The sequence below is a fragment of the Oncorhynchus mykiss genome, chromosome 7 (assembly GCF_013265735.2).
Source record: "Oncorhynchus mykiss isolate Arlee chromosome 7, USDA_OmykA_1.1, whole genome shotgun sequence".
NCBI classification, from domain to species: Eukaryota; Metazoa; Chordata; class Actinopteri; order Salmoniformes; family Salmonidae; genus Oncorhynchus; species Oncorhynchus mykiss.
In genome coordinates, this window is record NC_048571.1 from 40,134,985 (window position 1) to 40,158,943 (window position 23,959).

Consider the following 23,959-nt stretch of genomic DNA (forward strand, 5'->3'; position numbering starts at 1 on the left):
CAAATTTTGACGGCAAGGAAATATAACCACTTTTCAGTGTGGCCCTTCGGACCTTGATGAAGAACGAATGCTGCCCCTGGGGGCCAAAATGATTTTGACACCCCTAGGTGAGCAGGGGGTTTACCCTGTGTTTCACTCCGTTTCCAGTTCACTGCTGTGTTTGTTCTGATAAATTACTATGATATACACAGATATGATGGTTAGGCCACAACCCAAATGTGCACGGACCGCTCTTAAAGACCTCAAGCACTCTTTGATTGCAAAATGGTATTCATCATTTTCAAAGGAAGTATTTTCGCAATTATGAGACAAATCATATATGACATGATTTTATTGACTGGAACGAACAGCGATAGGTGGATGAAAATGTCATTTCAGAAGCATGCCTACCTCTCCATGTATTGGGCTCAACTTTGGAGTGATAAGTTATGAATTATTGTAATAGGCCTTTATGGAGTTATTTGTTTTCCTTAATGATTGTTGTCGCATACAGTATGCAGAACTATGTACAAATGTTTACAATTATGAAATCCTGTACAAAATAGATAAATGAAATTTTACAAAGGATTCCTTAGAAAAAGAAATATCAAATATCAGCATATTAAAAAGAAAAAGCATTTTCTATATAGAATGAACCCCTAACAATACGTTGATGCTATTACATATTTTGTTCACACACTCATTTGGCATGCATTTACAACATTTAAAAATCCATCACATTTGCCCGTCAGTGACATTAGATACCATTATTACAGTTTTTGTATTTTTTTTATTGTGAGTCAGTAACAAGCTTTGCAAAATAATTATGACTATTCAGCAACCTGTATTGGCCTTCGAGTGGAAATACTTCATTTCCAAGAACTTCAGATTTGTTTAAGATTTTTTGAAGACCCTGATATAAAAAATGTTGATTTATCTTAGATTTTTTTTTTAAATCAAGTTTTTATGTTGAACTATGAACTTAGATAATATTTCAATTGTGCCCAACTGCAATACAGGCCTAAATCTTTGGACAACAAACTCTATAACCTACACATTATATCCCTCATGTGACCAACCTGAGTTCAAACCCGGGTTTCCTGTGCGCCACAAGGGTATTTTTTTTTTTTTTTTTTTTACCTTTATTTAACCAGGCAAGTCAGTTAAGAACAAATTCTTATTTTCAATGACGGCCTGGGAACAGTGGGTTAACTGCCTGTTCAGGGGCAGAACGACAGATTTGTACCTTGTCAGCTCGGGGGTTTGAACTCGCAACCTTCCGGTTACTAGTCCAACGCTCTAACCACTAGGCTACCCTGTATGTTAGCCCACTGAGCTAAAGCCCAGGTTTTTCCCACCAATTCAAGGTCAGGTGGTGTCTTGTGGGACCAAGGTTTGACACAAAGCATCCCTTCCATTGTCAAAGGTTACATACTCACTCTGTCTCAATGCAACACTTGCATCAAAATTCACATTAAGGCATAGTCAAACCCTGCCTGGAAAACTATCTCATAATCGTCATTTGGTCCAACTTACTGCAAGACTGGGGCAAGACTGGGTTTGTAAGCTTTCAGAACAATTTTGACCGTTTTCTTTTCTCTAATTGCCAACACCAGTAGAAGTTGCTGCATAGTCCTGATACAAAAGATAGTTAGCAAAACACACAGCACGACAGCGCAACAGCCACAACGACCAGTGAATGAGATGAAGAACGAGCAGAATGGCATTTGTTTGCTTGCATACATAGATACGGGGTATAATATACTCTTCTAAATGGTAAAACAATGCAGTTGTTAATGAGGCTAATCATTAAGATGACAGAAGGTTCATATGGGTCTAGTAGGCTGAGTTAACACAGGCAGCCCAACTCTGATCTTTTTCCTCTTATTGGTCGTTTGGCCAATCCGATCCACTCTTTCTACACTAATTAGGCAACAAGATTAGAATTGCACTGCCTGTGTAAACGCAGCCATGGTGTCATTGTGAAATGGATTGGCCAAAGGGGCATCTTTTCACACATATGGTTATTCAAGGATTCCTTTCAATTTGTAAAAATGTGACCACACAAGGCAGCAAAAGCAATTCGCTTTAAGTCATCAGATGGAGTCGCTTTACAGTTTGATGCAAAAGCATACCAAAAAACTGAAGTAAAAAGGGAATGTACCATGTTTTAACTTCATCGCGGTGGTTTAGTTGCACTCTGCTTAATAATGACCTTGTGACAGTGTGCACCATTTCTTTCTGTTGTGATAACCGTTGTACAAAGAAAGCAATCTGACATTAAATGGCACTTTATACACAGGTGACTTATTATAAAGGGATTATAGAGTCCCAAAACACAGACTGATTCTCCTACATTGTTTCAGCATCAGCCAGTATGGCCAGTTGTATCTTTTGAGAGCACTGCCGTAACCCACTATACTCTAAAGTGACCCCATTATACAAAGATGTACATCGTCTTTGACTTCTATCTTGTTTTGATCAACCGATCTTTCTATGTTCCATGCCTCCGAAGTGGGAAATGGTCCTTGATCATTGCTATGCGCAAACAGATGATTATTCTGTTTTATGCTGTGTGTCTGAAAGGTCATAACCTAAAACCAAAGGCGAGCAAAGCAATAGTACCAGTCAAAAAGAGGGGAGAGCACCATTGGTTGCTACAGTGGATGAAAGACTGTTATTAATAGCAGAGTTAAACCTGTGTCTGACGAAAAGGATTTGTGGAGTGCAACAGAGAACTCTAAATAATGATGTTCAACTCACCCCGGGGTCTTGGTAATATGCCCAAATACATGTTTTCTACAAGGAATGAGACCGTAGCTTTGGGAAAAGGCTATTTTCGAAAGCACCTAAATGTTCTGCGATGTTATACGGCTACCACATTGAGTAAAATATCCACGTGTACATTCTTTTTTAAGCACTTTTATGCTCTGACCCCACACTAGACTGTCAACATGCAAGATTACAGTAAAGTATTTGGATCAGCATATTAGGCATTTGCGCCATGCGACTAGTGTAGATAAAATAACTGAAATCGATATTGGAAATAAAGCATTGAGCAAAATTAACTATACCGAATCATGTCGTGGAATAGATTAGACCATACCTCACCATATTCAAAATAAAAGCCAAGCAATATCTGAGCCAGAAGCAAATAGTAGTTGCTTATGCGTTATTCCCCCCCCCCAAAAAAAACTTTCTCAGTAATACCTGATTTTATATGTTGGTAGTGCTGGCGCGGCCTTCTATCTTCAAACGGATAGTTGGATTTCAAATCTATGTCTGTATGTCAGTTCAGTCAAATTAATTCAAATGTATGCTGCTTGCAACTAAATGAGGAACTAGTACCACAGAAGCTGAAATGTAGTATGTACTGATGACATCTTTAAATGTGTTGGTTAGAGTGGACAGCATTTGTCATTTTGCAATGAATGATAAGCAAAGATATTAACCATAAGGAAATAACCATGTGTCCGTGTGCTGCTCTGTTCAACCCTGTTTTCTTCACTTGACCGTGAAAGCCTGATCCCCACCATCTAGACTACCTGGAACACATTGTTTATCCCTCAAATATAGTTAAGTGACATTAAAATCAACCCTGAACTACCCACAGTTGACCTGCAAAAAAAAAATATATAAATCAGCTGGCGGGTGGAATGAACACATTTCCTATCAACGGTTGTGATGGTGGAATACACCATCGTGGAAACAGGTGCTGCGTGACTGAAATCCCCGGTCTGGAAGGATTTTGGAGTCCATGTGGACAAGGACAACAACCCGGTATGGACACAGCCTGCAAAAGTGCAAGCAGGTATTTGTTTATGTTAATTCAGTTAATATAAGTTCATTATTACAATAATTCAGGCTTTCATTTATTTAGACCATACACAGGCCATATACAGTTTGGTCCTATGAGGCTGGTAAACGTTTGAGTAGCCAATAGCCTACTGGCTATTTTTGCAGCCTACAGCCTATTCAGTTATGGGAAATGTTTACTTACGTTTGAATGTAAAGGTATTGTTTTGTTATGTCGGCTATAGGCTTTCGTCAAGTAAGAAGAAGGCTAATTAAATAGGATCCTGTTCAAAGCGATGTGAGTTGTCAATGTGCCGCATTGCATTGTGAAAATAAGAACATAGGCCTTAATTCATGGCATGGTTTCATTTTATCCAAACATTGAACAGACAAATGAATTCCTGCAGGGAATGGGAATAGCCTGAGGGGTAAATGTGGAAGACACACCTCAGTTGAATGCATTTCTGTACAACTTCCTAGGTATCCCCCTCTCCCTTACTACTCTGGAGTCATAAAAACAGTCAAACAAATATATGTCATTTGGAGTGTCATGGATCGTCTCTCGGAAACAACTCTATGCAGAGGAAAATCTGTCCTGATGTCGGATATCGGGTGAGGCTCGGAAATGATGTGGACGGGAGCGGGTGCGGCTCCAAAATAAACTGACCTGTGCAGGACTGCACTGAACTAGGCGTGGGGGGCAAAAAGTCAATGTCCTGGCACTCACTACTCTGATCTGAGGCGATGGTTATGAAGCAAAGCACCACTGTTGTATACTGCTGTTCATCTTGAGGTTATCATAAGGAATATATTTATTAAGGCATTCAGTATGTTTGGTCACAGAGTCAAAAACAAGTTCACCTGGTTATGTATAAAGAGTTGCATATGTCTAAGATTTGGCCTTCAAATATTGATTGATGGATATGTATTCAGGACCAGGACTATTCAACCTGACGAGCCATACAACATGCCGCCATACTCTTTCCGATAAGCACAAAACGGGGTCTCCAACTGACTTAATTGTACATGCACACTGCAGGCCATGTTGCTGTTGCTGAGCAAAAGTTGACAAGCAAGAATGGTGCTATTTTGTCATTTGAACTTGCTGTTGGAAGACTCACCTGCTTAGACCAATGAGAGATGAGGATTCATTTCTAAAGTAAGAGTGATACTTATTATCTCGATAATTAGCACCTGTTTCTATCGAGGGTAGCAGTGATAGAGAGAAGGCTTCAGTAAAGAAAGAGAGACTTTATAATGTGTATTGTGAATATAACCTCTAGTTCAAGAAATCAAAAATGTTTTCTCTCACTATAATATATGTTGGTATGACTTGGCATGATTGAATACAATTTCAAAACATCAAAACAAAATGGCTTCTCATTCAACCATATGTAGTGTGATTGTTGTTTGCGGAGATTAAAGATAAGGTCCAAAAGGAGCAGAAAACTATATTGGAGTTTTTGTTCCTGAATATTATGAACTGTGTATACTAGAGCTCACATAGGGGTAAATATTTAGGGGCTATTTGAAGGGCTAGGTTTTGAGTCTACAGTTGAAGTTCACGTTCAAAATGTAGGGAGGCTGGGGTCCATTGTTTCTCTGTCCGGAGATTCAATGCAGTTGGCTGCCTCTTGCAACTTCAACAACATAGCCATCTGGAACAACAGACAGAGGGGGAAATGGTCAGAACAGGTGAATCATTTCAAATTAACTCTATATAATGTACAGTATTGTGACAACGATGCCTTCCAAGGACATACAGTAATAGAATTGAGATACAGACGAGGCCAGAGAAGACCTTACAGCAGGGTTGGGAATCAGGTACCACAGGCTTTTGCTCCAGCCCAGCTCGTGCTATGCACACCTGATTCAACTAATCAACAAATCACATTGTTCAAATTTGACCACTATCACAGTAGGTGAATCAGGTGTATCGTTGCTGGACCACAACAAAATCATACACACACTGTGGGACCTCCAGGACAACAGTTGTATACCCCATGGTACAAATATGGGAAGTCGAGTGTCTCACCAGAGGGTCCAGGGTGTCCATGGAGCTGGGTGGGGTCTCCTTATTAAGAGGCCTGGCTGAGGCCTCGCTGGGCTGGCCTGGGCCTCCAGAGGTCATGCTGGGGGGAGGCAGGTGGAACAGCTTGGCCTGGTCCTGTTGGGCTGAGGGCCAGGGAAGGGTGCCCCTCACCCACTCCACTGGGTCCTCCCATACCGCCTTCTGACCATGCACCTGTGGCACAAAGCCACAATACGTCATACTCCGAGCACATTTAACATTTTAGTAATTTAGTAGACGCTCTTATACAGAGAGACTTACAGTTATTGCATTAGACAGGTGAGACAGCTAGGTGAGACAGCTACAAATCACAGTGATAGTAAGTCAATTTTTCCTCTAAGGAAGTTATCAGCAAAATCAGTGCTAGTTTGAAAAGAGAAGTGTGAGTGTTATTCCTTGCAAGATCTTTGCTCCATCCATTTACTTTACCTGCAATTCACCTAGCCTTGTCCCAGATCTGGTTGTTTGACGTGACAATGACCATAGGAGTTGGCAATGCAGCACAAACCGATCTGGGACCAGGCTATAATTCATCTACCAGGACAGTAAAACCTGTCTGACCTTAATGCCATCCTTGGCTCCTTCCTGCAGGTAGGGGATAATGGAGAGGTTCCAAAGGTCAATGAACCAGGAGCGGAACTCCTCCACAGTCACAGGACAGGACAGGAAGAAACACGGGCCTAGAGAGAGGGAGAGCGCAAGAGAGAGAGAATAAATAATATTAATGACCACATCAAATCAAAATACACAGTCTGTGGCCATGGACAAGAATCAGATCTCTAGTAACTACTTATATCACTTTATTTGGATAGTATGTAGCTTTAGATCTGTAGATCCACAGGGGACTATCCAATTAAAGTGTAACCTAACTTTATATTTGTGTATTATTTCCCAGTTACAACAGAATGTTTTCCTACCGATGAGGAAGTCAGAGGTGCTGTGTTTCTCCAGGAAGGTGTGCAGGTGGTACCACAGCTTGGGCACCCAGTCCAGCACCCTGAGGAGGTCCTCGTTGGCCAGGCTCCTCTCGTCCTCCGCCTCCATCAACTTCCTGTGCAGGTAACGCACCAGGAAGCCATTGGCTGGCTCCACATTATTAGAGAAGGTCACCATCCTTGGGGTCAGGAGAGGGTCAAAGGTCAGGTTATACTGTATGTATCAAAGTACTTTTCTAATACATACAGTGCCTTCAGAAGGTATTGACACCTCTTTTTTCCAAATTGTGTTGTGTTATTGTCTGAATTTAAAATTGAATTAAATTGAAATTCTGTGTCACTAACCTACAAATAATACACCATAATGTCAAAGTGTAATTACGTTCAACAGTACCATAACCTAAAAGACAAGGCCAAATATACACTGGAGTTACTTACCAAAATTACATTGAATGTTCCTGAGTGGCCTATTTACAGTTTTGACTTAAACCGCTTGAAAATGTATGGCATGACTTGAAAATGGCTGTCTAGCAATGATACACAATCAACTTGACAGAGCTTGACAATTTTTTTAAAGAATGTGCAAATATTGTACAATCCAGGTTTGCAAAGCTCTTAGAGACTTAACCAGAAAGACTCTAACATGTTTAGACTCAGGGGTGTGAATACTTATGTAAATGAGATTATATTTTCAATGCCAATGCAGACATTTAAAAAAAATGTTTCACTTTGTCATGATGGGGTAGTGTGTAGATCGGTGAGAGGAAAAATATATTTAATCAATTTTGAATTCAGGCTGTAACACAAAATGTGCAATAAGTCAAGGGGTATGAATACTTTGAAAGCACTGTTTTACATTGCCAATTTTCTATCCACTGTCCATATTCATTAGACTGACAACATCCCAATTTAAATATGCATCAAAGCATACTTTAGATGCATGACAGGGATATATTGTAGCCTTAAATAAGATGTTTTAAGGCTAGGTCAGAACGAAAACCTGCACACACAAAAAAAACACACAAAAAAACTTGATTTGTCTCTTCATTCACCTGAAGCTGAGGTGCAGGCCATGGTTCGGGGTCATCTTCACCGGCTGGTTGGTAGTTCCAATGATGTAAGGACTGAAATAAACACAGAATCATCACAGTTCAGATTAGAAACAACAATGTACTAGATGTTTGAGAAAAGGTTACATTTCAGTGTTAGTCTGCTCACCATTTGTGGTATTTGCAGGTGAGGGCCCCGTTGACAAGCTCGCTGATGGAAGTGGCATCATGTATATCATCCAGGATAACCACCAATGGAATTTCAGCGGTGCTGGTTTCCCGGTCAATCTGATTGGCCAGATTGGACAGGCAGAGCTGGAGATCCTGTTCAGAGGGGAGTGTGAAGTAATGTTATTGATGTATGGTGATATTAAATCACAAACCCAAAACCAGATGATTGCTTTCTGTTGGTCCTGAACTGTAAGGTGTACAGCCTTTTATGCCAGCCCAACAATAACACACCTGACAATTAGAGGTAAATGTTTAGTTAGTGCTATTTTAACTTTGCATATTTTGTTATGGGGATACAGAATCAATAGACCATTTGGGACCCGATTCAGGAAACGAGGTGTATGTCGCAAGTCACGACTTCACTGGAGAGCTACTTGAATGTAAAACATGTTTTTTAATCAAAATGTGTTTTTTGGCCTTCTCAAATACAGTATGTGAACTTTCATGTGCCTTAATAAGAAACGTTTGTGCCATCTGTAAATATATTTTTTTTTGTTAAATTACGAGCCTAGTTGGTTTAGCCAAAGAAAAAGCCAGAAACTTTCCCGCTACCCATGATTGTCTGAGATAATGAGTGGGCTGGACATGCTGAGAGATAAGTTTGATTGGTCTGCGGTGTTGCATCTTGTGTCTATAAAATGAGCTGCTCGTTATGAATAGATAATCCTTTCTACTGCAGATTTTTTCTAAAGATATAATGTTAGCCATGGAGAACTGCAAATATGTTGCTACAGCTCTCAATAACATTGCTGCCCTGAATTTATCAGGTGCTACCGACGCTATCGACAACGGTCAGTGAGAAACAGTTGTGATGGACTACAGTGGATTATGGACTACTATGGATTACAATCGTGCCATGTTGACTCTTACTCAGAAAATGAATCAGACCGATGAGGAAATCCCTGATTTAGGTAAAAACATTTTAGTTAAAGAAGACATTGTAGAGTCTTCTGATGACAGTGATAGGGAAGAAACGGCGATCAACATTTGTCACGGAAGAAGTTTAGAAATCAGTGGAAGACAACGGGCCAAACAAGCTGGGCAAACTAAACGGAAATTACGTCTTATTTTAATAAAAGGGGTTGCAGTCTGCCGTGAAGCTTTCATCCATGTATACGAGAAAGAATCTAGCTACAGTTTCAGATATTATAAGTTTCTAATTTTGTCAGAAAGTTGTTTTCATTGCAAGTTAAAGTTTGCTGTTAGCTAGCCAGCTGGAGTTCGATGGTTAGCTTGCTAGCTAACATTGAACCTATTTGGTTAACTTTAGCAAGGTACTGTATGACAATTGGTTTGTATTGCTAGTAATGTTACTCTATGGATTGGGATCATAGTTAATTTTTTAGCTAGCCAAAGTTAACGTGACATGCACAAACAAAAGACCCCAAATTAACTTCATATGGCTGCAAGGGCAGTATTGAGTAGCTTGGATGAAAAGGTGCCCATTGTAAATGGCCAGTTCCTCAGTCTCAGTTGCTAATATATGCATATTATTATTAGTATTGGATAGAAAACACTCTAAAGTTTCCAAAACTGTCAAAATATTGTCTGTGAGTATAACAGAACTGATATTGCAGGCGAAACCCTGAGGAAAATCAAAACAGGAAGTGGCTTCTATTTTGAAAACTCCATGTTCCATAGCCTCCCTTTGCTGGATTTAAAGGGATATGTACCAGATTCCTCTTCCTATCGCTTCCTCAAGGTGTCAACAGTCTTCAGACATAGTTTCAGGCTTTTATTTAGAAAAATGAGCCAGAACGATAACATCGCGTCAGGTGGTCAAATGAGTTTTGCTCACGCAACAGAGTTTGGATAGGTATTGCTTTTCCCTCTCCTACTGTGAAACACATTTGCGGTTGATATATTATCGATTATATATTTCAAAAACAACCTGAGGATTAATTATAAAAAAACGTTTGACATGTTTCTGTGGACATCATGGAAACTATTTGGAATTTTCGTCTGCGTTGTCGTGACCGCTCTTTCCTGTGGATTTCTGAACATAACGCGACAAACAAACATAGGTATTTTGGATATAAAATCATCTTTATGGAACAAAAGGAACATTTGTTGTGTAACTGGGAGTCTCGTGAGTGAAAACAGCCGAAGATCATCAAAGGTAAACAATTAATTTGATTGCTTTTCTGATTTTCGTGACCAAGCGTCCTGATGCTAAGTGTACTTAATGTTTTGTCGTGCGATCGATAAACTTAATTTCAAAATCTAACACGACAGGTGGATTAATTAACAAAAGGCTAAGCTGTGTTTTCCTATATTGCACTTGTGATTTGATGAAAATAAATATTTGTAGTAATATTTATTGAATGAAGCGCTATGCTATTCAGCGGTTGTTGATGACACTTATCCCGATAGGGGGATTGCAGCCATAACAAGTTAAAGCTTGCTGTTACCTAGCTAACATTAGCTGAAGTTAGATGGCTGGCTTACTAGCTAACATTAACTTACGTGTATGAAGTGTGTGTAACATTAGTGATGTTTTCTCAGAATGCCATTTCGCATTGTTAGGTATAGCCTAATGCTAACTAGCTCACAATTAACCTATTTGGTTAACTTTAGCTAGCTATGACCATCGGTTTGTATCGTTAGTTAAAGCTTGCTGTTAGCTAGCCAGCTGAAGTTCGATGGCTGGCTTGCTAGCTAACATTACGTGTATGATCTGTGTAGTAATATTATCTCAGAATGCCATTTCGCATCTATTGTACAATAATGCTAAAATATTTGTATCTGGAATTTGTCTTTCAGCATCAGTAGAACATGCCGGACTCTCCTACACCAGTCATACAGGGAGAATAGTCTAATGCCTCCCATCAAAAAGAGAGCTGGCCCAAGTAAGCAAAGGCAGCAGAGCAGTCATCAACTACATGCACCATTTCTTCACCAACTACACAGTTGGAGGAAACATGTGTGGATCTGAATTGTGATAACTGCAGTGGCCAAAACAAGAACACGTTTGTGCTCTGGTATTGTGCCTGGCAGACCATGCAAAAGCTCCACCACAGTCTGGACCTTCACTTCCTGATCACAGTCCACACCAAGTTTGCCTCTGACTGGTGCTTCTGCCTCATCAAGCAGCGCTTCAGAAAGACTAGAGTGAACACTTTTTTGCTGGTGTTGTGAAGGACAGTACTGTGACAAGGGTCAACATCCCACAGCTGGTTGGACTGGAGGATGGTACAGTGCTGGTGGAAAGCTATGGCTGGCAACAACTTCAGGCTGCTGCCACAGATCAAGCAGTACCAGTTGTTGTTATTCCCTGTTTTACAGCTTCGATGCTCTGGAGCCTGGTGTTGTCGCTAATGTGCATTCGGACTGTCGGGACCAGGTTTTATCTGCTGCGCCACGCTGACATCCTTCCTCTGAAAAAGTGTCTGCCTGTACAAGCACCACCTGGACTGGACACAGCTAGACAAACAATTTTTTTGACAAGAGATGGGAGTTTTGCGACGAAGAGGCTATGGACATCACATGCCCTGCACCAAAGTCAAGGGCAGGACAGAAACAGTCTCTCTCTAAACACATACGTTGCTGCTACTATTTTTATTTTTTTTGTCCTGCTGCTCAGCCACTTGACCCCTGATTGTATGCATATAACTACCTTGTTTATCACTGATATTGTTATTAATATTGTTCTTGTACATGCTGTATATGATTTGATTTATATTGACTATCTATTTCTGATATTTCTACTCTGCAAGTAACCATTTGACTGTACCGTTTACACCTTCTGTGGAGACCCATCCACTTAGCAAGACTTAGCAAAATATTGATATATAAAATGAATATTGATATGTGTAGTCGTAACATGATTTTGTGACATACCACAACCTCATGTGACCGTATCAAGTGTCCACCACATAAATATACGGTGCATGAATCTGTTTTTGTACTGTACATGTGCACCTCACACAGGTTTCAACTCAGGTTGCATGGCATTAACTTATGTATGGAATACTATGTGATAAGTGCGTGTGTAACAGTATTTAAAGTATGCCAATGTCCTGGTGTGAAGGCATTTGGGCAGTGGTGTAAAGTACTTCAGTAAAAACACTTTAAACTACTACTTAAGTATTTTTGGGGGGTATCTGTACATTCCTTTACTATTTAGATTTTTTGTCAACTTTTACTTTACTACATTCCTAAAGAAAATAATGTACTTTTTACTCCATACATTTTCCCTGGCACACAAAAGTACTTCTTACATTTTGACAGGAAAATTGTCCAATTCACACACTTACCAAGAGAACATCGCTGGTCATCCCTACTACAACCGATCTGGCAGACTCACTAAACAAATGCTTCGTTTGGAGTGTGCCCCTGGCAATCCGTCAATAAAAATAAAATTGTGCCCTCTGGTTTAATATAAGGAATTAAAAATTATTTACACTACCAGTCAAAAGTTTTAGAACACCTATTCATTCAAGGGTTTTTCTTTATTTTTACTATTTTCTACAATGTAGAATAATAGTGAGGACATCAAAACTATGAAATAACACATATGGAATCGTGTAGTAACCAAAAAAGTGTTAAACAAATCAAAAATATATTTAGATTCTTCCAATAGCCACCCTTTGCCTAGATGACAGCTTTGCACACTCTTAGCATTTTCTCAACCACCTTCATGCGGTAGTCACCTGGAATGCATTTAAATTAACAGGTGTGCCTTCTTAAAAGTTAAGGTGTTTGACCCAATCAGTTGTGTTGTGTAAAGGTATGGTTAGTATGCAGAAGATAGCTCTACTTGGTAAAAGACCAAGTTATGTCCATATTATGGCAAGAACAGCACAAATAAGCAAAGAGAAATGACAGTCCATCATTACTTTAAAACATGAAGCTCAAGTGCTATGACAAAACTGGCACTGATGTGGACCGCCACAGAAAAGGAAGATTCAGCGTTACCTCTGCTGCAGAGGATAAGTTCATTAGAGTTACCAGCCTCAGAAATTGCAGCCCAAATAAATGCTTCACAGAGTTCAAGTAACAGACGCATCTCAAAATCAACTGGGTAAACAGGTGATCTCCGCATGAGTGGTTCCCACCGTGAAGCATGGAGGAGGTGGTGTGATGGTGTGGGGGGGCTTTGCTGGTGACACTGTCTGTGATTTATTTTGAATTCAAGGCACACTTAACCAGCACACTAAACCAGCTACCACAGCATTCTGCAGAGATATGCCATCTGGTTTGCATTTAGGGGGACTATCATTTGTTTTTCAACAGGACAATGACCCAACACACCTCCAGGATGTGTAAGGGCTATTTGACCAAGAAGGAGAGTGATACAGATGACCTGGCCTCCACAATCCTCCGACCTCAACCAAATTGAGATGGTTTGGGATGAGGGACCGCAGAGTGAAGGAAAAGCAGGCAAAAGTGATCAGCATTTGTGGGAATTCCTTCAAGACTGTTGGAAAAGCAAGTGAAGCTGGTTGAGAGAATGCCAAGAGTGTGCAAAGCTGTCATCAAGGCAAAGAGTGGCTACTTTGAAGAATCTCAAATTTAAAATACATTGTTATTTGTTTAACTTCTCTGGGATAGGTGGCAGTATTTTCACGTCCGGATGAAAATCGTTTCCAAAGTAAACTGCCTGCTACTCAGGCCCAAACCTGAGATATGCACATTATTAATATATTTGGATATAAAACACTCTGAAGTTTCTAAAACTGTTTGAATCATGTCTGTGAGTATAACATAACTTATTTGGCAGGCGAAACCCCGAGGACCATTCAGATTCTTTTTTTTTTTAGGTCACTCTCTTTTCAATGGGTTTTCATTGGGAATCCGGATTTCTAAGGGACCTTCTTGCAGTTCCTATCGCTTCCACTGGATGGCAACAGTCTAGAAATTGGTTGAGGTTTTTCCTTTGAGAAATTAAGAAGTAACACTGTTCAGAATGAGGCTCGAGGGAAGTGTACTCTTTGTTAGAGGCGCGTTACACTTTGTTTTCCACTGGTATTGAACACAGATCATCCTGTCTTCAATTTTATCGATTATTTACGTTAACAAAATACCTAAAGTTGTATTACAAAAGTAGTTTGAAATGTTTGGACAAAGCTTACAGGTAACTTTTGAGGTATCTTGTAGTCACGTTGCGCAAGTTGGAACCAGTGTTTTTCTGGATCAAACGCGCCAAATAAATGGACATTTTGGATATATATCGACAGAATTAATTGAACAAGAGGACCATTTGTGATGTTTACGGGACATATTGGAGTGCGAACTGAAGAAGCTCGTCAAAGGTAAGGCATTAATTATATCTTTATTTCTGTGTTTTGTGTCGCGCCTGAAGGGATGAAATATGATGGTCTGTGTTAGTTTGCTTGGGTGCTATCGTCAGATAATAGCATCGCTTGCTTTTGCCGTAAAGCATTTTTTAAATCTGACATGTTGGCTGGATTCACAACGTGTAGCTTTAATTTGGTATATTGAATTTGTGATTTCATCAAAGTTGAATTTTTATAGTAATTTATTTGAATCTGCATTTTCATTGGATGTTGGCCAGCTGGGACGCTAGCTTCCCACATATCCCAGAGGTTAACACTTTTTTGGTTATTACATGATTCCATATGTGTTATTTCATAGTTTTGATGTCTTCACTATTATTCTACAATGTAGAAAATAGTAAAAATAAAGAAAAACCCTTGAATGAGAAGTGTGTCCAAACTTCTGACTGGTACTGTATATATTTCAAGAGACATTTTTTTTTCCATCTTCGTAACATTGCAAAATCTGAAACTTCTTGTTTAAAAACGATGCAGAAAATCTAATCCATCCTTTTGTCACTTCTAGATTAGACTACTGCAATGTACTACTCTCCGGCTACCCGGATAAAACACTGAATTAACTTCAGCTAGTGCTAAATAAGGCAGCTAGAATCTTGACTAGAATACATGAATGGTATCATATTAGCTCCCCTCTCTCCACTGGGATGATATGCCTCTGGCCCTATTACAGGGGCTGAGTCACTGGCTTGCTAGTGCAATCCCATGCTGTCCCTAGGAAGTGTGCATCCGGTCGTGCCAGGCTCTGTTCGCTATACTAGCCTTGAGTTGTGTTATATCCTGTCTGGTTGGAAATGTCCGAGGGTATCACCGGATGCGGCCACAGTGTCCCCCGATCCCCTCCGTCTCAGTATCTATGCTGTAATAGTCTATATGCCAGTCTAATAACTCTCTCTTTCTCTCCCCCTCTATACTGCCTGGCCTGATGACTCTTGTCTGTCCCCATGCATAGTCTACCTGGCCATGCTGCTGCTCCAGTTTCTGCTGTCCGGCCTGTGGCTATGGAACCCTGACCTGTTCACCGGATAAGCTACCTTATCCCGGACCTACTGTTTCGACAATCTCTATATCACACTTAATGTCTCGACCTTTGAATGATCGACTATGAAAAGTCAACTGACATTTACTACTGAGGTGCTGACCTGTTGCACCCTCTACAACAACTCTGATTATTATTTGACCCTGCCGGTCATCTATGAACATTTGAACATCTTGAAGAATGATCTGGCCTTAATGGCCCTGTACACTTATAATCTCCACCGGGCACAGCCAGAAGAGGACAGGCCACTCCTCACAGCCTGGTTCCTAGGTTCCTGCCTTTCTAGGGAGTTTTTCCTAGCCACCGAGCTTCTACATCTGCACAGCTCTGACACACACACACACACTTACTCCACCAGACGTGCCACCAGAGGCCTTTACACAGTCCACAAATCCAGAACAAATTAAAGAAAGCGTACAGTATTATATAGAGCCATTATTGCATGGAACTCCCTTCCATCTCGTATTGCTCAAATGAACAACAAACCTGTTTTTTTTAAAAACTAAGCAACACCTCACGGCACAACGCCTCTCCCCTGTTTGACCTAGATATTGCGTGTATGTATTGATATGTCGGCTACGTGTACCATTTAAAAAAAATGTGATGTAGTTCTGTCCTTGAGCTGTTCTTGTCTATTCATGTTCTGTATTATGTCATGTTTCATGTTTTGTGTGGACCCCAGGAAGAGTGGCTGCTGCCTTCACAACAGCTAATGGGGATCCTAAGAAAATACCAAATTGCTTGCTCTTTGAGGTTTTAGGCTGGGTTTCTGCATAAGCACTTTGTGTCATCTGCTGATGTATAAAGGGCTTTATGAATACATTTGATTTATTGGTTGGTTGAGAGGTTTATCGGTCTATAAACTTACTTTCAAACAGCTCTTACACTAAAAGGCCAATATAATTTTCACAATTTCACAATATTACTCCAACCTCATAGGGTGGAAATATATTTTAAAACACAGGTGAATCACATTTTTGACTGCACTGGGCCTTCAATAATCAGCTGCTCAGCCCGTAGCTCCTCTCCAGAACTAGGAGTGAGGAACCCCGGTACCGTATGGCACACACTATCCTGTCCCCACCTTGCAAGACTGGCGGTGCATGTTGAAGGTGACCACAATGCCGTCGTTGAGGTCTCGACCGCTGCGGTCCACCAGGTACTCTGCCAGGCGAGACGTGAGGTAGGTCTTGCCGGTGCCGCTGGGCCCAGACATGATGAGGCGGCGGTGCTTCAGCAGCAGGCTGATGTAGTGTTGGGTCATGGGCTTGGGGATGAGGGTCTCAAACACCAGGCTGTCCACACACTTCTCCTTCAGACCTGCAGGACGCAGAGTTCAAACGTTAAGTGTTCGGAAGCTTTATTGTCTGTTCAGGGTAAACACACAGAATTAAATGTAACACTAGAATGGACAAAAAAAAAATCGTTCATCTTGGCCCGGAATTATAGGGATTATATGGGTAAACATTTCAAACAGCATTTCTTTGACAACACATAGACAGGTCAGGTACAAGGATTGGTAGGGGTGTAGGGTGTTCCAAACAGCCCTCCATTCAGCTGCCCACAGAGACATACTGTACATGAAGTTAAACCAGGGAGTAGTTAAATCAGGGAGTGTGTGTTCTGCTTAACGATTTACCGCATCACATGTCTCCCTTCATAAACAACTTGGAGTGCAGAAAGAATGTTCTGTAAATAACTCCTAGATCAAGAGCAAGGAGTATGTGCTCCTCCTCTTCCCTCTCCATACCTTCTCCCCCCTACCTCCTCCATGCCCTTACCCTACAGTGTGACATATCACCACCCACATTTATAGGGTGTGTGTGTGTGTGTGTGTGTGTGTGTGTGTGTGTGTGTGTGTGTGTGTGTGTGTGTGTGTGTGTGTGTGTGTGTGTGTGTGTGTGTGTGTGTGTGTGTGTGTGTGTGTGTGTGTTTTGTGTGTGTGTGAGGCCTGGGCCAGTTGGGTCGGACTGCCTGAGCTGTCTGACACACAAGCTGCAGCGGGATCATGTTCCTCTGAACCCTCGATTGCACTCCCCTGCTTCTTTCCCACCCTGGCCTACGGCATTCCTGCTTAGCCAGGTGGAACAGACAGCCTACCCAGCCTGCACCTCTTCATTGATTTAAAAACACAAATGGGGTTCTAACTGATATGGATTACCCTGAAATGGATCTATGTACACTATTGTTCTAAGGAAATACGCTCTAAAAAAAAAAAAACGACATCGAACCAAGAAAGCTAATCTGCTAATGGCCTGTCTGAGTGTGTGTTTTCCTCTGGAACTTAGCAAGTAGAGAGCTGTAGACACCACAAATCAGTCTCAACCTGGCCCTAACCTCTCCGCTACAGGGTGCCAGTAGCAGCAGTCATCAGAATTGTTAAAATCTTTAACAAACTATTCTAATTAATGCAACAGTTGGACAATGGATGAATGGATGATATTCCGAAATGTTTATTTAGGATCCTTCAGATATTGACTGAATTATCTTTGTTTTCTATGTTCTATGTTTTCCTCTGGATCTCCTAGGGGACGGAGGGAAGCCACACATTCTCTTATATAGCAAGTAGGGAGCGGTATAGTGTCATTCAGAGTTAGAAAGTTGATTGTATTGTAACACGTCTGACAGTGTAAATGTACTTCTAATCCGTCTGTCTGCATAAGACATGGCATAGTGGGGTGTAGTGAGATACCCAATGGGTTGGATGGGACATTTCTCGCCAATTATCTTGAAACGTATACTTAAAAAACAACAGAAAAATCAACCAATCCTCCATCCGTATCAAAATGGGAAGGTCAAATGCTTTGGAGGCTTGCCTCTGAAGCTAAGCAGGGTTGGTCCTGGATGGGAGACCAGATGCTGCTAAAAGTGATGTTGGAGGGTCAGTAGTATGCACTCCTTCCTCTAGTCTAAAACAAATATCCCGATGCCCCAGGACAGTGACTGGGGACATTGCCCTGTGTAGGGGACCTCTCTGTGGTCACTAAAGATCCCATGGAACTTATCGTAAGAGTAGAGGTTTTAACCCCGCTGTCCTGGCTAAATTTCCAATCTGACCACCATTTTTTTCTAATCAATTTTGAATTCATGCAGTAACACAACAACATGTGGAATAAGTCAAGGGGTATAAATACTTTCTGAAGGCACTGTAGACACCACAAATCTTAGCCCAAAGTCAGCTCTCTGCTACAGGGTGCCAGGGGTCAGAGAGAGGTCAAAGACAGGGGCGCGATAGAGTTGAATCAATAACGAGACAAACAGAAGGACTTATGAGACTTCACAGCAGGGTTGGTGTCAATTCCATTTAAATGCCAGTCAATTCAGAAAGTAAACCATTGAACATCATTTGAATGGTCAGTCTACTTCCTGAATTGAAATGGATTTGAACCCAAGCCTGCTTCACAGCCAATCATCCATCCTACTTAATATTCTACATCATATCTTAGTAAGGAACATAACAAGCAGTCCAAATATCTGGTTAACGTCCACAGCATGGGTCATAAATCATGATATCTCTAAATAAAACATTCCTTTCATCATTGTTCAGTGCGGAACGGGAGATCTGAAGAGAGTGGACAGAAATTCCCAGAGCAGACGAAAGGAGGCGAATGTCAGTTAGACCAAACATACACGGTCTCACGGCCAAAAAACATGCGCTACAATGACCTTTGGGGTGAACATTAACTCCATTGACTGTTGACCCCAAATATATCTAACGCAAGCTAGACACGAGCTGTCTTTTACAATCGATGATCAAAGAAATGGAACGGGAAAAAACTAACCTGCTGTGATAATCAGTTAATAGTACATTAACAAATACCCTCTCCCTCAGAGAAATATTTGTCTACATCAGAAATGAAACTGCAGATTGTAGCTAACTTTTATAACAAGTTTTTTGATCGTCACATTAAATAGATACAGTGATAAAGGGCATCCTTGTATTACATACTGGCCCTAAATAATGGTATATTTCCAGAAAATGACCATTGTTCATAATTATACCATTATGATCCTAGTCACTGACCTTTGAGTGTGACAGTGATGCTGCTGGGCCCTTTGGAGACACAGCGTGAGGGCTGGCTCTCTGGCAGCTCCCCTCCCAGCACCCTCCTGATGTGGTTCATACTGTAGCTGTAGACAGAGTCTGTAGTAAGGCCCAGGCTGGAGGTGGGGTCCACCTTGGCTATGTACACCTGGGGAGAGGAGAGAAAGGGGAGGCGAGGAGACAGGGGAGAGGAGATGAGTGGGGGCAGGGGAGAGGAAACATGGGAGATGACAGGGGAGAGGAGAAGAGACAGGGAAGAGCAGAGGAGGGGAGGCAGAGGAGGGGAGAGGAGATTAGAGGAGCATTAGTGGTGTTGGGGAAAAGCAGACTGAGAACTTACAGATACAGATTAAACTCTAGCCAAAACCATGTCCTAACTGAGAAGAAAAGTGGCCCTGTATTTATGCGTGTTCTGTTTGTAGACATAACCCTACACAGAACCCTACACCCTACCTTGTCATTTAAGTTTAAACAAATAACATTTTTAGGGTACATTTGCATCAACAATATATCCACCTTTGAATGTAAACGTGCTTTCTCACAGTCGAGGTGCCTGTTGAGACTCACCTTAAAAGCCTGGCCAACAGCCGAGTCCAGCATAGGCCAGTCCATTCTGCCGTTAACCCTCACAGTTCCGATGAAGAAGTCCTGCTGTTTCACCTCCTGTTGAACGAGGACAGGAGCAGTGGAGAGGTTAAACGGTTCACCATCATGCTCATACATAAATCATGAATCGTATAAATAGACTCACATCTTTGAAGACGCGCAGATTGGCCACGCGAACCACCACTCTCACGCGAGTGTCGTCCCTGGGAGCGGGGAGGCTTACGGTGTCTGTCTGGAACACGTCTGTTTCGAGAGAGAGAGAGAGAGAGAGAGAGAGAGAGAGAGAGAGAGAGAGAGAGAGAGAGAGAGAGAATGGTATGGGTGGTAGTCAGCCAGAGAGACACTGGGTCAAGGAGTAATCTAATGAGTGTCCTACATGCATGTCATAATTACATGTCAAACACATAAACGTGGGTACACAATGTCCTTGTGTTCTGTTAGACAGTTGTATGTTTACTTATCACTGAGTTATGACCCTTTCACCCTGCACACTAAGGAGGGTTATTTAGCTGAAATGCTTCATGATAATTATCCCTTGTCTCCTTGAATTCATGAAATTCAGTCTTAAGACTTGTTGAGTGATGACTGCGTTCCTCTAGTTACTGACGCCAGGCCTCACCAGAGGGGCTGCCCTCTCCCAGACTCATGCTGAAGGTCTTGGTCAGAGACATGGCAACAGATTGGCGTGGCGAGGCGGTGCCGAGTGATGCCAGGCCGGAGGACTGGGAGGTGGAGGTGGAAGGACCGCCTGTCTTCAACTGGTCATTCTCTGCCTTCAGGTTCTCCACTGTCATCTGCAGGCAGGAACACACCGTGTAGGATTAGGGTGATACTTACATAGCTACTTAATGAGGGGACTCCTGTAGGGCCGTAATGGGGTCAGGGTCAGAGTTCAAACCGCACAAACCAGTTATAGGTTTGTGCGGTTTGACCTCTGACCCTGACCCCCTCACGTTACAGTAGACGTTACATTGGGTAACACAAAGACACGCAGACACATGCAGGCATGCTCACACACCTCGCAAACACACAAGAGTCCAAACACACAAGAGTCCCGCTCACAGGATGGAATTTGCAACACATTGCAACACAACATTGTAAAAAAATGTTTTTAAAGATCTCGATTTAAAACGTTTTCGACGCAATATCATTCTGAACCGTGGGTGTCCGACCCGTTGCAGGACCTCTAACACACACACACACACACACACACACACACACACACACACACACACACACACACACACACACACACACACACACACCTGCATGTTGTTCATGGCCTCCTGAAGCTGCTCCAGCTGGTGGGCGGAGCTAAGGGCCTCCAAGCGGATGTCTGTCAGCTTCCTCTCCTTCTCCCAGAGGGCCGAGCGCAGCGTGGTCACCACCTTCTCATCCTCCGGGGGCTCCTCGCCTCCTTCGCACAGTCTGGAGAAGAAGAGAAGAACACACCTTGCTTAGACTGAAAAGAGGTGGCAGGTACCACCTCAATTGCACTGAACTCTGTGATAGAGATGAATAAGAGAGATAACGGTACATGACATTCATACACGTGCCCTTTGGTGCCCATTTGAAATATGTTTCTTAAGGAAGCAAAACATGATTTAGAACGGAGGGGCACCAGAGGAATTGACCATACCCAGAGGAAGACGCAGAGACAGAGGACCTCATCATGGAAATGTCCCCATTTCCATCTCCCTCCCCATCCCCATCCCTGTCCACGTGGTGGATGGGGATTTTAGGAGAGGAGGGTGCCGAGGAGTCTGGCGTGGCGATCTCCTCGATGTCGGCGTATGACGCCGAGAGCTTGGACCCCTTCTTACTGAACGCCTTGTTAAAGGAACTCCTCAGCTACACAGAGAAATACATAGACAGCAGAGGTGAGCATTGAAGACTGGTGGGGCACCCAGAGAGAAGCACAACGAACACGTACAGTGTTGTGACTCCTGTAACCATCCCTGTATTTGTTGATGCATTCGACCTTTGATGTGTCTCAAACGGCACCCTTCCCCCCTGTATAGTGCACTACTATAGGGGGAAAGGGTGTTATTTGACACGCACAGCTATTCTTCATCAAAATCACAGCAGGGTTCTTTTTGTGTTTATTTGGAAGTCATTACTCGGCTTTGATTTGGACACTTGAATATATAGCCAGTAGAAAGAAAGAAAAAACAGGCTGTCCTCAAAATCCCCAACTCTCCCGACCCCTATGCTGGTGTCCTCTTTTTTCTTTGGTGAAGCAGGGTAATGTGAGACCGGTGTTGTCCTCTATTCTGTGGTGAAGCGGGGGTAAATGTGAGAACCCAAGGCTAATCGAGGGCGGAGGTAAATTTCATAAAGAATTCCAGTCAACTCAAAAAAAGTAAACCAAATTCCAAATCCAAATTGTCCCAACTGAAAAGCATTGAATAGAATTGGAATTCCAGGTCTACTTCCTGAATTGACTGGAATTGAAATGGAATTTACCCTAACCCTGCAGAACACTAGTCATGGGACGCAGTCCTATGGACGCAGTCCACGCAACATAACCTAGCAGATTAGTCTGTAGGGAACAGAGCACATAGAAATAAGCATCTGGCGATGAGACAGAGACGTTCACTAGACTTATGTTCACTAAGTTATGTCCAATGAGGAGGAAGGAAGAGAGAAAAGAACTGCCCCATGGTGGAAAAAGCCGTGAGCGTTGTACAGACCGTACAGATTTGAGTTGTTGCAAGAATCATGACCAAATGATTTTTGTGTTTATGTTCACTTTGTTCACAGTAGAACCCTATACGAGGAATTATCCACATTTCTTAAGTGTCTGTACTGTCTGTACAGTTTAAACAAAGGGAGTGCTATGATTCGACAATACATACGCTTTAAAAAAAAAGAATTGTGTTGAGTTTGACGTTTTGTCATGATATGTCAAATATGAGGACTGCTGTACCACAACAAAACAACAGGAAATGGCTGGGGTGACTATATCACAAAAAAATGTTTATTTTGTCCTCTGGCAAAAAAAAAATGTCACTGTCATTCACTAACTTTCAGAGTCAAAGTCAAAACTTCTCGGGACACTAAACAAAACAGAATTTGAAAACAACATTTGCCGTCGTCTGATGATCCAATTTACTTTGTCATTTCTGAATCATTTATCTGCCTTATACTGTATTTACTGTAAATGGTATACATAAAAATGTATGCTACCGTAAAGTACAGTTAGTGAATGAAGTGGATCTGGCTAGGTTTAATATGGGATGAAAAACCACACAGCTTTTCCAAATACCTAACAAGTATGACTCATCAGTGCAGGGAGGGAGAGGGGGGGGGGGGGGGGGGGGGGGGGGGCTTGGGGCTCTTACAATATCCACTACTCACCTCAAAGACCTGAATAAAATACAGTAGCAGGGAAGCATGAGAAAGAGATCAGAGAGGAGTCATACTTCATATCAGATTTGGAGAGAGAGAGAGAGTGAGAACCCACACATGCAGGAGCACAGACACAGAGCGAGTGGCTGGATGGTTTCTCTCCTTTCAATGCAAAACATAAATTAGGATTCTAAAATGTAGCAATCCTATTCTATGCCAATCTCATAACTTCATGATGTTGCTATTTTATAAGCTCTTTAGAATGTTTCAGTTGGTTTATAGCTCGTGTAAAACATGTTATGTGGAGTTTATGAATGCTTGATGAATACATACATTAGCTAGATCGCATAAAGTGAAGTAAAGTTACCCACTTTGCTTGTTACTAGCCAGTCCAGTGGTAAACTCTTGGTATAGTGAACTCCAGGAACTCAAATTGTAGGTTTTCGCAACGTTGGACACCAATAGGCCGATCAAATCCCATTGATCCAAAAATCCAGACCGTTTTGACAAGACAGTACCACTGCCCTGACCCTAGTTAAAGACCCTAGTCATAGAACCAGAA

The 23,959-nt window shown here is 41.9% G+C and overlaps 1 protein-coding gene across 15 annotated transcripts in view; it reads right to left on the minus strand.

The window, feature by feature from the left end:
• Nucleotides 1–313: 313 nt before the first annotated feature.
• LOC110527741 (neuron navigator 1) overlaps nt 314–23,959 on the minus strand; it is a 139,973-nt gene continuing 116,327 nt past the window's right edge. For 11 of the 15 annotated variants that reach the window (XM_036983230.1, XM_036983226.1, XM_036983235.1 and 8 more), the window contains 14 exons: nt 23,407–23,415; nt 21,686–21,897; nt 21,312–21,474; nt 20,666–20,840; nt 20,192–20,289; nt 20,008–20,103; nt 19,420–19,588; nt 16,480–16,715; nt 7,999–8,153; nt 7,833–7,904; nt 6,763–6,959; nt 6,407–6,525; nt 5,810–6,019; nt 314–5,432 (listed from right to left, as the gene is read on the minus strand). In XM_036983230.1, the coding sequence (XP_036839125.1) occupies nt 5,343–5,432; nt 5,810–6,019; nt 6,407–6,525; nt 6,763–6,959; nt 7,833–7,904; nt 7,999–8,153; nt 16,480–16,715; nt 19,420–19,588; nt 20,008–20,103; nt 20,192–20,289; nt 20,666–20,840; nt 21,312–21,474; nt 21,686–21,897; nt 23,407–23,415 (2,001 nt within the window). In that variant the 3' untranslated portion in view covers nt 314–5,342. The remainder of the gene's footprint in view (nt 5,433–5,809; nt 6,020–6,406; nt 6,526–6,762; nt 6,960–7,832; nt 7,905–7,998; nt 8,154–16,479; nt 16,716–19,419; nt 19,589–20,007; nt 20,104–20,191; nt 20,290–20,665; nt 20,841–21,311; nt 21,475–21,685; nt 21,898–23,406; nt 23,416–23,959) is intronic. The other 4 variants (XM_036983228.1, XM_036983236.1, XM_036983233.1 and 1 more) reach the window with 2 other exon arrangements.